Source organism: Meriones unguiculatus, chromosome 10 (genome assembly GCF_030254825.1).
Source record: "Meriones unguiculatus strain TT.TT164.6M chromosome 10, Bangor_MerUng_6.1, whole genome shotgun sequence".
Lineage (NCBI taxonomy): Eukaryota > Metazoa > Chordata > Mammalia > Rodentia > Muridae > Meriones > Meriones unguiculatus.
Window position 1 is genome coordinate 4,965,811 of NC_083358.1, and position 13,422 is coordinate 4,979,232.

Sequence of the window (13,422 nt, forward strand, 5' to 3'; positions counted from 1 at the left end):
GAGGAGAGCCTGTCTCCAGCACTTAGCCTTCTTTCAAATGGGAATCACTACTTAAACAGCCTGCAGACAGGGGCTGGGGCAGAAGAAGCCCTAAAGCAAAGCGGCAGCACAATGACCTCCTTTATTTTGCTCACGAGCCTGAACCTTGGCAGTGACTCGGTAGGCTGCCCACCCAGGCCCTCACCACTCGTTCCCCAGAAGCCTCGAAAGGAGCACCTAGAAGCACCTGAGCCTAGTCCGGCCAGCCGTTGGCAGGGCTCTCAGAGAGAGCGTGCCAGCTGGGACACACACAAGTGGGCAGCCTGGTTCTCTCACCACACGGTGACCTTCTACAGGAGCCTCCCAAGGAAGCTCGATCGACTTTTTTATTCATTTGCTATTTATTTATTTTACTGACCTAGCCTTGGGAGTCACGCGGCGTTACATCTACCACGCTGTGCTGGCCAGTGAGGTCACAGGCTCCAGCAACGCCGAAGCAGAAGAGGCTGGATGGGAGTAGTTCCGGAGGAAACACTTCCGGTGTTTTCGGCATCTTTGTTGGAGCAGGGTCTCAAGCAGCCAAGGTTGACCTCCAAGCTGCTGTGCAACAGAGGGTGATCTTGAACTCTGGATCCTCCAGCCTCCACCCGTGAAGTGTTGGGATTATGGGTGTGTAGCACCATGACTGGCTCCATGACATTTTAACTGCCATAGTCATTTTGGAAAACACAATCTGCCGCTCGTGGCCTAGTAGGGACCTATGTCCAATCACTGTCTCTACAGATGGTCAGTATTCACCCAAGCTAACCCTGTACCCTAGTTCTGTCCCAGGAAGGGAAGGAATGACCGTCGAATCAGCCAGGCCTGGTGGGGTTCAGAGGGATTTAACCAGCATGTGGCTTTGTTTCCTTGTTTTGTAAAATAGAGGAGAGCTGTTAACTTTCTGAAATGGGCCTACAAACATTTTTAAGGGTTTCTCTGTAGCCTTGGCTGTCCTGGACTCATGTTGTAGACCAGGCTGGCCTCCAACTCACATCGATCCACCTGCCTCTGCCTCCCTGAGTGCTGCTGCACCAGGCTCTTTTTTTTTATTTATTTATGTATATGAGTGTTTTGTCTGTATGTACATTTGCACACTAGAAAAAGGCATTGGATCTCATGGAACTATGGTTATAGATGAGCCACCACGTGGGTGCTGGGAATTGAACTCAGGACCTCTAGAAGAGCAGCCAGCACTGAGCCATCTCTGTAGCCTGTCATCCTCTCTTGATAGTTTGCTTTGTTTCTTTTTCTTTTCTTTCTTTCTTTCTTTCTTTCTTTCTTTCTTTCTTTCTTTCTTTCTTTCTTTCTTTCTTTCTTTCTATTTTATTTTTTATTTTGTTTTTGTAAAATTGTAAAAGGATTTTAGGTTGGACCTTGATTGTGCAACCGGAGGAAAGTTACTAGCTGTTTCTGTGCTCAGCATCTCCTTTGGTTCTCTGTAAGGAATAAAGAGATACTGTGTATCTTAGTTAAGGTCACTATTGCTGTAATGAAACACCACAAGCAAAACAACTTGGGGAGGAAAAAGATTTATTCAGCTTACACTGTTCATCATCAAAGGAAGACAGGACAGGAACTCAAGCAGGGTAGGAACCCAGAGGCAGGAGCTGATGCAGAGGCCATGGAGGGTGCTGCTTACTGGCTTGCTCCTCCAGACTTGCTCGGCCTATTTTCAGAGATCCGCCTGCACCTGCCACCCGAGCGATGGGACTAAAGGTGTGCGCCACCACTGCCTGGCCTCAGCCTGCTTTCTTACAGAACTCAGGACCACCTGCCCAGGGATAGTACCATCCACAGCGGCCTGGCCCTCCCACATCAATAATAAATTAAGACAATGCCCCACAGCTGGACCTCATTGAGGCATTTTCTCGATTGAGGTTCCCGCCTCTCAGATGACTTCATTTGTGTCAAGTAGACACAAAACTATCCAGCACACCGCAATGCAAGCAGGTCTGGTGCAGGACTGGCGTTTAGAGTGGACTCCAATTGTGGACTCTGAATACATCCAAGGCCTCCTCTTCCCAGTACCCCCACACCTCCCCACACCCCGACTCCCGCCTGGTACTGCCAATATGGATTCGGTAGTATCAATCAGATCCACAATTCCAGGCTCCTCACCTGAGCGGTCTGGTGCTGCTTTGGCCCTGCTTGGGCCACCTCCTCCCCTAGCTCCGCCAGGCGCCTCGCATAGCTGTCGCCCCACAAAAGCCTGGCGTGGGTGTAGGGGTGTACGGACGGATGGACGGAAGTCTGCGCAGCTCAGTGCGCAGGAGCCCGGGGTCCGACCCTGCAGGATGGTTAGGGGGGTGGGGGTGAGGGTTGTTGCTGGCCGGGTCGGCAGGGGGCGCGCGCGGAACAGGGCGGGGCCGCACCTGTGCTGCTGGCTGCTGGAGATGGGGAGGGGACCGGCGCCCGAAGCAGCTGCGCGCCCCGCCCCGCGGGCTCCTCCCCGCCGCCGCGGCCCCTTGGCTGCTGCCCCGATGCGCTGCGCCCGGAGCACGGACCCAGCAGTCGCCAGAGCAGTCGGGGCACCCGGGCCGGCCGCCGCCGCCGCTGCCCACACCCCTCGCGGACCCCGTTGGCCGCATGGAGTCTCCGGAGGCCGCTGGTCAGGGAGGTGAGTCCGACCGAGGTCCCCCGTTGAACCCCAGCGACAAACCGCAGCCCCTCCCTCTGCCCACTGGCCCGCTGTTCCCAGGGCCTGGAGGCCGGCGGATGCCGCCTGAGCCCCCCTACCAGCCCAGGCTGGGGGTGGGGGAGGGGCGTGCGGGGACCGCAGTTCGGGGTCTGGAGAGGCGATTCCTGGGGCCGATGCAACCCGCTTATTCTCGCGTGGGCTTTGTTCGCCCCAGCCGCGATGCCGGGAGGAATGACAAGAGACTGGAGGGGGTGTGGGGCTCCGGGCTGAGCTGGGGTTTTGGTGAGGTCATGGCGCATGCACCCGGGCTCCTGCTGCTGCAGGGCAGCGGCGTCCGTGCTGTCCAGCTACCACATTCGGAAGGGAAGGTGTGGACGGTAAGCCCCTTCTCAGCCTGTCCCAGCAGCGGAGACCCTTGATGGAGGCTGAGATTCCGCCGGCTCTGCGCTCCTTGGAGTCTGCCCACAGGCGGGATAATCGGGGGAAAACTCTTAAAACCGTCCACCACCACCCCACCCCCCGGCTCAGCTTTCCAGAAAGCTTTTCAGGGATCCATCGCTGTGGAAACTTCGCTTGCCTAGCGTGCCCAACACCTCTAGGATTTCCTGAAGGTCCCATCCCAAGGAGCCATCAGGAGTCTGAGGGTTTGGCCAGCTTGTCGCTCTGCAGCCCGCCCAGCCTCACGATGGCTTGTTCCCAAAGGGCTGCCCCCTGGGAGCCGTCCCCAGGCTGTCTCCTGTGGCTGCAGGCGGGGGAGGGGGGACGATGTCCTGCCCTGTTCGAGAACCGTGTTCCTCCTAAGCGCCAGGCGCCCTGCAGCCTGTGGGGTCGATTGTGCTTTGTTGTTTTGTTTTTGTGGGAGATCGGCGGCGGTCTGGCTATTGAAGGTCCCAAGGCGCAGAGTCTCCCCCCCTCCCCCCGCCAGCTCTGTGGGTAGGTGGTTTGGGGAGCAAGGACTTGCTTGCACAGTTCAGGACGACTTTTGAGCTGTGTGACGTTGGAAACCTGCCCCTGCCCCCGAGCCTCTGTGAGCATGGCTGCCCGCACAGGCGGCCCCTTGTCTAGAGGTTTTCCTTTCTTTCTCTGGAGAAAGAACTTTCCCAAAAGTTTAAACAGAGATAGAGTGAGTTGTATCTGCTGTACAAATGACTTTCTGGGGTCCCCAGAATTGCAATTCAATGACAAATACCGTTGAATAGGTACTGTGCAGGTACTGTGCCCGCCCACTAGTGAGCTGTACTTCCTGAGGGTGAGTGTGACTCAAATCTGAGTTACGCTTTGTTTTGGAGAGTGTGAAACACACACAAAAGCAGAGCCAGTACGGTGGAGTTCTGTGTACTGCCTCCCATGCCGGCAGCCAGGCGAGCTCATCAGACCTTCTCAGCCTCCCTTCAGTATTTTGTATTAAATCTAGACTTTTTATTCATCAACAGCCACTGAAGAAACTATCTTCCAAAGGTAATTTTTTAATAAAGTATCATTAAGCCAGGGTCTGACTATGTAGCCCTGGCTACCCTTGATCTTGAGACAGACCAGGCTTGCCTCGAACTCAGAGATCTGCCTTCCTCCACCTCCTGAGTGCTGGGATTGAAGGTGTGTACTATCATCCAAGCCTAATATATAATTTTTGTACCTAAGTTGGGAAATAGGGGAATGACAAGGTCTCATTATGTAGCCCTGGCTGGCCTGGAGTTCATAGAGCTCTGCCTGCCTCTAGCTCTTGAGTGCTGGGATTAAAGGTGTGCCCTGCCATGGCCAGGTGATTATTTCTTTAGAATGCACAGGTCATGCAGCTGAGGCTCGTGCCTGGAAGTGTGAAACTGCCCTCTCTGAGAGGCCCTCCTGGGTCCTCCAGCCACCAGGTCTCTGTCCCTTCCTCATCTCTAAGGGTTCCCCAGACCCTGTAGGGAAACAGGAGACTGTGACCCTGCACCCAGAACACTGAGTACATCTCAGCCTCCTTAAAACATTCCACGACGGCAGATTCAGGCAGAGATGCTGGGGAAAGGCACTCAGGTAGGGAAAGGTAGGGAAAGGCCCCTGCCTCTGTGACCCTCCCTCCTTCATGCCATCAATTCCTTTGTTCTCTTGGTCAGTGGTGTAAAGACTGGCTGGGCCTTGGGAGCACAGCAAGGAACATGAGATTTAGGCCTAGTTTCCAAGTCACAAATGTGCTGGAAATAGGGCAACAGCAAAGCAAATGTGACGTGATAGTCCTTAGGAGAACTGGTAGGCAGGAAACCCATCTCAAATCTTCATCCACAGGTTAGGGCAGCAGCAGCCCCTTTATAGAGTCTGCATGGGACCAGAGCCAAGGATCACTGTGGAGTCCTGCCCAGGGCATCAGATGCCCACCTGCCTCTACCCTGTCCATGCTGATCTGAGCCCATTCAGCTATTGGCTCAGGCAGTCTGTCAGTATCTGTTCTGTCCTAAGCTGCCCGCCGTGGTGCCTCTGCTTCCGAACTGGGAAGGGTAACAGATCTTGCTGGGGAGAACTTGTTCCTCCTTCCTACAGCAGCTTGCCAAAAGGGGACAAGTTGGCCTGCGTGATCGTTAGCTCAGCCATTCAGTTGTGTGGCCATGGTCATCCTTCCACAGACACAGAGATGGGGATCATTCATTCACACACACACAAAAGATGGAGGTCATTTGTATGAACACAGAGATGGGTGGAAAGAGTTATGGGGGTCTTGGAATATTTTTACTTCTGGCTTCAAAACTCATGATCTTCTTGCCACTTCCCAACTGCTGGGACTGTCGGTGTAAGCACTACACCTGCCTCAAGGTTGCTCCTAGTTTGTAGACTGCATCACAGAGCCCTGCCTCCATCTCCCTCATGCTCATGTGAGCGTGTACCACAGGAATGTTCTTGATGGTGACAATTCCATCTTCTTCATTCTCTTCCCCAACAGATTTGGTTTAGGACAAAGCACCAGGATTTACAGAATAAAGACAGGACCAAGGCCAAAGTAAAATGGAAAAGAACTGGAATTAGATACATTATGATGCTGTGCAAACTTTAGAGATAACACCTGCCTAGAGTGTGCCATGTTCTTGGTTTGATCTCCAGTACCCAAAACAAGGAGGTACTGCAGCTCATGGACTCGAAAACCTCATGGACAAAATATGAGAAGATGTAAGGTCACCATTGTCTTGGCCCAGGGTCTGGAGACTGTGTGACCCCAGACCTCTAGTAAGGGGTACAGGATAGGGGCCATACTTGCTATTTAGCTAAGGTCCTAGCTGGGGTCCCCATCTCAACACAGAAGACCCCAGAAAAGAAAGTGTGATCAGTAGCAGCATCTCTTCCCTTCCACCTGGACTATGTCCTCACCAACCTTTCATTCTCCTTCAGACTTTACTCAGGTTAGGGCCCTTCAGGACTTTCCACCCATCCCCCCTCTCCTGGCCCCACCTGAGACCCACAGTCCCTGGGGCCTCTGCATCAGATTGACGTGTTCGTGGATACCCCAGCCCCACATCTGCTGCCAACACGTCTCATCGGGAAAGGCAGGCTAGCCTGACATGCAGCTGTCCGTGGCTGTGGCCTCCTCAGTTCAAATCCTGTTCACAGCAGCAGCTGCTCTTCCCAGTGTGTTCACTGCTTGTCACCCAGGGCTGCCAAAAATAATCCACGGGACAGTTGAGCACCCCAGCACGGATGCACAGGTTACACAGGAAGTCAGACACACCACAAAGGACCCAGAAACCAGAGAGGGAAGCTGAAGGCCCTGGGAAGTACTGGTGGAGAAGGGGCAGGGAGGTAGGAAGACGGGGGCACTCTCCTCTGGGAAGAAGCTAACTCAAGGGATGGACACAGGGGGACATACCTAACTACTGGGAACCTCTGGCAGGGTCTGGGGAGTGGCCAGGAGGCTCCTGGGAAGGGAGAGGAAAGGTACCTGCTAAGAGCTCTAAACCACCCCGTGGGAGAAGCTGCCAGGATTGTGTGTGAGATGCACAAGGGTCCAGAACCTCGCTCAGTGAGGCTCCAAGCACCAGAAGGAAACCACGAGTCCTAGTGTGGGACTGAGCACAGGCTTCACCCTGGCAGAGCCCTGAGGATTCTTGCCCAACAGAAAACTGTTAAATAAGAAAAACAAGCGGGGGCTGGAGAGAGATGGCTCAGCAGTGCACTGGCTGCTCTTCCAGAGGTCCTGAGTTCAATTCCCAGCAACCTCATGGTGGTTCACAACTATCTATAATGTGATCTGGCGCCCCCTTCTGGTGTGCAGGTGCACATGCTTTTAAAAGAACATTCACTACACTGCAGTTGGGATGGTAGCGAGGGATGCTGGGAGAGCAAGGATGCCACTTCCTGATTGCTTCTTTTCCATTTGAATTCAGAGACTTCGCAGGGCATTCCTAAGTCAGTGAGCTGCCAGCAGAAAGACAGGAACCCACAAGTGACCACTAAACCTTAGGCAGGCCAAAAACTAGACAAGCAGCAGTGCAGGCACAATGGCACCTATGCTGGCAAACCTGAGGTGGAATTCCCATACCAAGAGCACTCTGCAGTGCTGAGCAGTCTGTCTGTCCGTCCGCCTGTCCATACCCTTTACCCAGGGAGGACAAGGCCTGGGGAGGGAGCAACATCCATGCCTCCTTGTCTAGCCATGAAAACAAACCACTGGCCACAAAGGCCCTGACCCATCAGCCCCTCACGTTCCTCCCCCCTCGGCATCCACGGGGATGTGGGGGCTGTGAGTGTAGAGGTGACGCTGTGTCTTGGTTGCAGAGATTAAGGAAGTCAAGGTGCCCCAGGCCGCCCTGAGTGTTCCAGTTCAGGACACAGGGGACACTTGTCACACACCCGTGGCAGAAGAGGAGGAGGTTGGCATCCCAATACCAGCGCCAGGGTTCCTGCAGGTCACAGAGAGGAGGCGTAAGTATCACCAACCACCCCAGCAGCATAGAGGAACGCCGATCATCAACAGAGCAGCCTGGGTATGAAAGGCAGCAACACTGGGGGGTGGTGGGTGCACGCCTGTAATCCCAACACTTGGGAGGCAGAGACAGGCAGTTTTCTGTGAGTTCAAGGCCAGCCTGGTCAAAAAAGCGAGTTCCAGGATAGCCATGCTTTTGGACTAAAGAGATGGCTCAGCAGTTAAGAGTGCTGGCTGCTCTTCCAGAGGGCCTAAGTTCAATTCCCAGCAACCGCATGGTGGCTCACAACCATCTATAATGAGTTCTGGTGCCCTCTTCTGGCATGCAGGTATACATGCAGATAGACCATTTATATACATAAAAATAAGTAAATAAATGTTTTGTTTTGTTTTAAGGCAGCAACACTGCCCAGTTCTGGAGAACTGTGTGAGCAGGGTGGAGGAGCTGAGAAAGCTTTCCAGTCTGGAGCACACAGAGCTATCTGGGCTCTGGGTTTGCCTGGGTCTTGTCTAGTACTGGCTTTCCAGAAAGTGCCAGCTCTGGGAACTGCCTGCCGGGGAAGCTTAAGAACCTAGTTTCAGATCCCCAGCACTCCTATAGGAGAGCCTTATAACCCCACACTGGGGAGGCGGAAACGGATCCCTGTGAGTTAGCCAAACTGGTAGGTGAGAGTCCCCGGCCCCAAAAGTAAAGCAGGGAACAACTGAGTTAAGATTGTCAGCCTCTGGCCTGATGCACACGCATATGAATGCAAGCACACACACTAGCTAAACACACACAAACAGTACCAGGTCACCCCGGGGGCTCTTCAGAACCTCATCTAGGTGCCATGTCCCTGCAACCCGCAGAGCCTCTGAGCAGCGTCTCCTCCCTGGAGGTCCACTTTGATCTCCTGGACCTCACTGAGCTGACCGACATGTCTGACCAGGAGCTGGCCGAGGTCTTTGCGGACTCCGACGACGAGAACCTTGCCACTGAGTCCCCAGCAGGTGAGGCTGCAGGAGGTGGTCTGGGGGAGTCCTGGACTCCTGGGCCCCTCAGATCCCTACGTAGGAAAAAACACCTTTCCACCCAGCTGTGGATTTAGTTGTTGTTCTCATATCTCATCCCTTATTTACATTTTGCATCACCACATATGAAAGAATCTCCCTATTTACCTCTCCTTGACTCTCCAAACGAACCACAGGAGGCTTGTGCTAATGTTCCTTGAAAATCTAACCTACTGAATGTGGTTTTAAGTTAAGCCCAGCACGTGAGGGGGAGCAGCCTTCAGCATCCTCCTCACTTGAATGACTTCTCTGCAAAGGAAGAAGTGCTATCATCTGGAGCAGGGTCTGTGGGTAAGACCCCAGCCTCACCATTCTTCTGCCCTCTCCCGAACCCCAGCAGGCTGTGCTCTAATCCCTGCAGCCACAACATAGCGTTTGCCACAAATCCTTCCTGGGGACAAATACTGCAGTCTCCAGTTTAAAAAAAAAATATTTTCCCCCAAGATAGGGCTTTTCTGTGTAGTCCTGGCTATCCTAGAACTCACTGTGTAGACCAGGTTAGCTTTGAACTCAGAAATCTACCTGCCTCTGCTTCCTGGGTGCTGGGAATAAAGGCTTGCACTACCACACCTGGCTCCAGTTTTTTTTTTTTTTTTTTTGTTAGTTCTTTGTTTTTAAAATACATGGTCTCAGCTAGGTGGTGGTGTGTGCCTTTAGTCCCAGCACTCAGGAAGCAGACAAAGGTGGATCTCTCTAAGTTTAAAGCCAGCCTGGTCTACAGAGTGAGTTCCAGGTCAGGGCTGCACAGAGAAACCCTGTCTCGAAAAACAAAAACTAATCTCCCTTCCCTGCCTTCCCCCCCAAAAAAACAATGTAACCTGCTATCCACTTTGTGCTATGGGGTAGGCAAAGCAAAGGAGCTGAGCCCCACTCCCACCAGCCTCAGCTTCTCCCACCCCCAACTCAAAACATGCACACGTGACCTACTCTGTAGGCCAAGGGCCTCGTGGACGCAAGTCCCTTTTCTTCCCTCAAGACAAGGTCACACCATGTAGCCTGGAACTCACTGTGTAGACCAGGCTGGCTTTACACTTATGGAGATCCACCTTTGTCTGCCTTCAAGTGCTGGGAAAATCACCATCCTTATTAAAGGGACCACCAGCCCAGGGAGGACTCCACTGGCAGAGCGGTGGTGGAGTGCCCGGCACACATCCAGGGAGCTGTGGGCTCCGAGAGGACAGCAACCGGAAGGTGGAGCCCTGGTCCACCTCATGGGTGTCCTTGTCCCAGCTCTCCTGCAAAATGGAGGTCTGGGGGCGCCCCCTCTCAGCTCTCCCTTCCCCTCAAGCCTGCGTGCGTGTGATGAGCCAGGGATGGCCTGGGGCAGCTGTGGCCCGACAGGGAGTGGGGAACTCAACTCCAACCTATCGGTGCCCCTAGCGCCATACAGCCTGCACCCCACAGAGGAGCTGAAGTCTCATGACGGGGCAGAGACCATCAGGCTTGCAGGCCCTCAAGATGCACTACTCCACTTAGGAAGTCAGGGCTTTGGCAGTGTCCTACCAGGAATAGGGCAGACAGTCTCAAGACTTAACTTGAGCTGGGCATAGTTGTGTTTGGCTTTGGTCCCAGCCCTTGGGAAGCAGAGGCAGGGGCATCTCTGACTTTGAGGCCAGCCAAAGTTATATAGTGAGATCCTGTCTCAAGAAAACAAAATGGGAGAACAAAGCCTTAGCCTTGACTCCAATGACTCCTAGGGACACAGAAAGGCCCCTGCCCATCACATAAAATCTTCAGTGCAGTGGCAGACACCTGGAGACGTTATGTGCACCCAGAAGGTACATTAATGAGCCTGGCAGAGTCGCACTGTGGAGGCTCAGTGCCCCACTTGCTGAATTCTAGACTCGACTCTCTGTTCTCAGCAGGTCTGCACCCGCTGTCTCGGGCTGGCTGCCTGCGCTCCCCTTCCTGGACAAAAACAAGGGCGGAGCAGAATCGAGAGAAACAGCCCCCCAGTGACGCAGAGCGGCAAGGGGCAGTTGTGGACACATTCCTCACTGTGGAGGCGCCCAAGGAGGATTAGCCCATGTCCATCTGTTCCGGAGTCGCCGAAGGGCTGGGCCAGACCATCCACTGTGATGGCAGATCAGGACAGTACTCGCACAAGAGACGGACTCTACCAACTCCCCAGGCTCCAGCCATCAACCCCTGACAACATGTCAAATCCGGGTGCCGGGCACAGGTCTCTGGGTGCCCCCAGCACAAGCACAGCCCAGGGGCCTTAGGTCCAGCTGGTTCCTGAAATCAGGGACGACGCAGTGTGGAGTCTGCTTTGGGATGAGAAGGAATGGAGTGGAAAATGGTGGCCCGGTCCCTAGCACAAGACTTTTTGTCTGTTGTGAGATTCTAAGTAGGCTCAAGGTAAGGGATCCAAGCCCATGACAGCTGCTCAGAAACACGTAGGGTTTATCTTCAGCCTCCGCTCCTAAGCCCAAAGCAGATTTGGTGGTAGGCCATGGGCTGGCTCTGCTGTCCAGGCAAGTGGTGGGGTTGGTGTTACTTCCAGAAATTTCCACCTTGACTTACATTTCAACCCTTCCTCTGCCCTGGGCAGGCATTGCTGTCTCCATCCCCCCAACCCCAGGCAGGCCTGCCTCTTTGGTCTGTGGGTGTGACAGCTCAAAAGTTGAGAAATTGGCCCTGTGCCTTCCTTAGTTCAGAACGTCCACCCTCGGTGACGACTCCCAGACTGCTCGGAGGGGCGGAGTCCTCTCTGTCACAGGGGCGTCTGCTGTAGTCTCCTCCGAATCCTGTTGCCTAGCTCACCCACATCACCGGTGGAGCATGCAGTTGTGAGGCTGTGATGCTGTGGGTCTGTCTCAGGAGCAGCACAGGGGAGGCAGGGCCAGCCTAGCCACCCGCTGTGCTGAGACATGATGGGCACTTGGTTTAGACACTCGTGACACTACTTCATGGGCTCAAAGGCAAACCAGACGGCTGCTCTGGCCATGAATCAAAGACTGGTTTTGAAATAAAGGTTTACTTGCAGTCCCCAGGCTGCCCCGCCTGCTGCCCACTGTCTTCTGAGGAAGACAAGGCCTTTGGTTTTCATTTGCAGTGGGGAGCTGGGGTGGTAGGGGGTGGGGGAGAAGGCCCTGGCCTTCTTCTGGGGAGGGGTGGGAGCAGCACCCAGGAGGCTCCCACTGCGGAGCCAGCCTGACTCTGCACTGTTGACCCTGGAATGTGGGTTATTTCTGCCTGTCTCCTGAAATGAAAACCAACCCTTGTTTCCAAAGGATACAGCCCAGCAGCTGTCCTTTTAATCTCAAGGTAGCTGTGGACCTTTGGCCACACTCCAACCTGCCAGGGTCTTACCCCCTCCTGCTGCAGCTTCCACGGGGGCGCAGTGACAGAGTGCGATTAAAGTACCACCATCCTTGGCCCGATGGTCCTTCTAGCTGATATCAAAGTGCCACGGCGGCTCTGCTGTGCTGTTCTGGGCTGTGCTTATTTGAGCTGCATTTTAGGGACAAGTGCCCTGGATTTCTAGTCCCTAAGTTAATAGAACAAAAGGAACTAAGAAATCAAACCCTGCCAACCCTTCCAGCCAACAAAGGTGGCCTGGGCTGAGGGAGCACTCTGCCCAGAAGCCACAGGGCAGACCAACCCTTGCTGCTTAAATTAACCAGAGAAAAGAGGTCACTATGGAGGGCAGCCAGGAATGACTACCTTCCTGCAGGCCCAGGTGATCACAGCCTTCTACACACAGGCAGTCACCTCCAGGTCTTCTTGCTGGCAGCCAGATCTACTCTAAATTTTCCGGGAATGGTATGGTTTCTGGCAAATTCTAAGCATCTGTGTCCCCTTTCCTGGGAGGAAAGCAGGCGGGAAGAAGTTGACGGAAGCTGCTTGGTTCTGAGCAGGGAATGTTGGCTGGCTCGAGCCTCCTGCGGTCCTTACTGCTGGCACACCTGCAGGTTTCCACAGCGGGTGGGGCAGCACCGACATGGCGTGACCTGCTCTGTCTAGAATGGAGGGCCTCTCTGGGAAGGCACCACCGGACAGAGGATGTTCCAGCCCTTTACCCAGAAACCTGTGAAAGACAGGGAGTGCGGAGGGAACACCTGGGTCAAAGGTCAAGGTGCAGCGTGGCAAACCTCGAGGAAGACACAGGATGGGAGGTCAGCAGTATGCTGGGGTGTGCAGGAGGCTGCTCCAGGTGTCTCTCCAGGGCAGCCGCAGCTGATGTGAAGAGCAGTGACGGGTCAGCGGGAGCTCCAGTCTGCCAGAGGCCTGCACTGCTCCCGACCTCCACACTGCACTGCTCGGCCCATCATCCCCACACGGAGGCTCTGACATTTGACCTGCCTCAGGAGCAGCCCAGAGGAGGCAGGGCCGACCCAGTCACCTATCCACCCACACACTGCTTGGTTATCATAGAAGAGGAGATCCCACAGATGTGCCAAAGTAGCAACTTCAAATAACCCCGAGACACCGAGACAAGGCTGGCCCTAAAGCCCCTACCACAGAGTCTACAGTATCACAGGACTTTCAGGGCCAAGGGATCCCCCCACCTCATCAGAGGAAAAACAAGGCGCCCAGGACCCTAAGTACATCAGTGAATAACGGTAAAGGTTGAGCCCTGGAGATTTAAAAAAATTCAATAATGTGAGGCTGGAGAGATGGCTCAGCAGTTAAGAGCACTGGCTGCTCTTCCTGAGGACCCAGGGTCAATTCCTAGTGCCCACACGGCGGCTCACAACTGTAACTCCAGCTCCAGTGGATGTGACACCCTCTTCTAGCCTCTATAGCTACTGAATGCATGCATGCATACATGCATATATGCATGTATACATACATACAGGCAAAACCCCAAACACATAAA

The 13,422-nt window shown here is 54.1% G+C and overlaps 1 protein-coding gene across 1 annotated transcript; it reads left to right on the forward strand.

The window, feature by feature from the left end:
• Positions 1 to 2,148: 2,148 nt before the first annotated feature.
• On the forward strand, positions 2,149 to 10,695 carry Dbndd1 (dysbindin domain containing 1). Its single transcript, XM_021631144.2, is given in 5 exon segments — positions 2,149 to 2,555; positions 2,557 to 2,638; positions 7,400 to 7,546; positions 8,397 to 8,537; positions 10,463 to 10,695. Coding segments are annotated over 5 exon segments (768 nt in total). The 5' UTR covers positions 2,149 to 2,315; the 3' UTR covers positions 10,621 to 10,695.
• Positions 10,696 to 13,422: the final 2,727 nt, after the last annotated feature.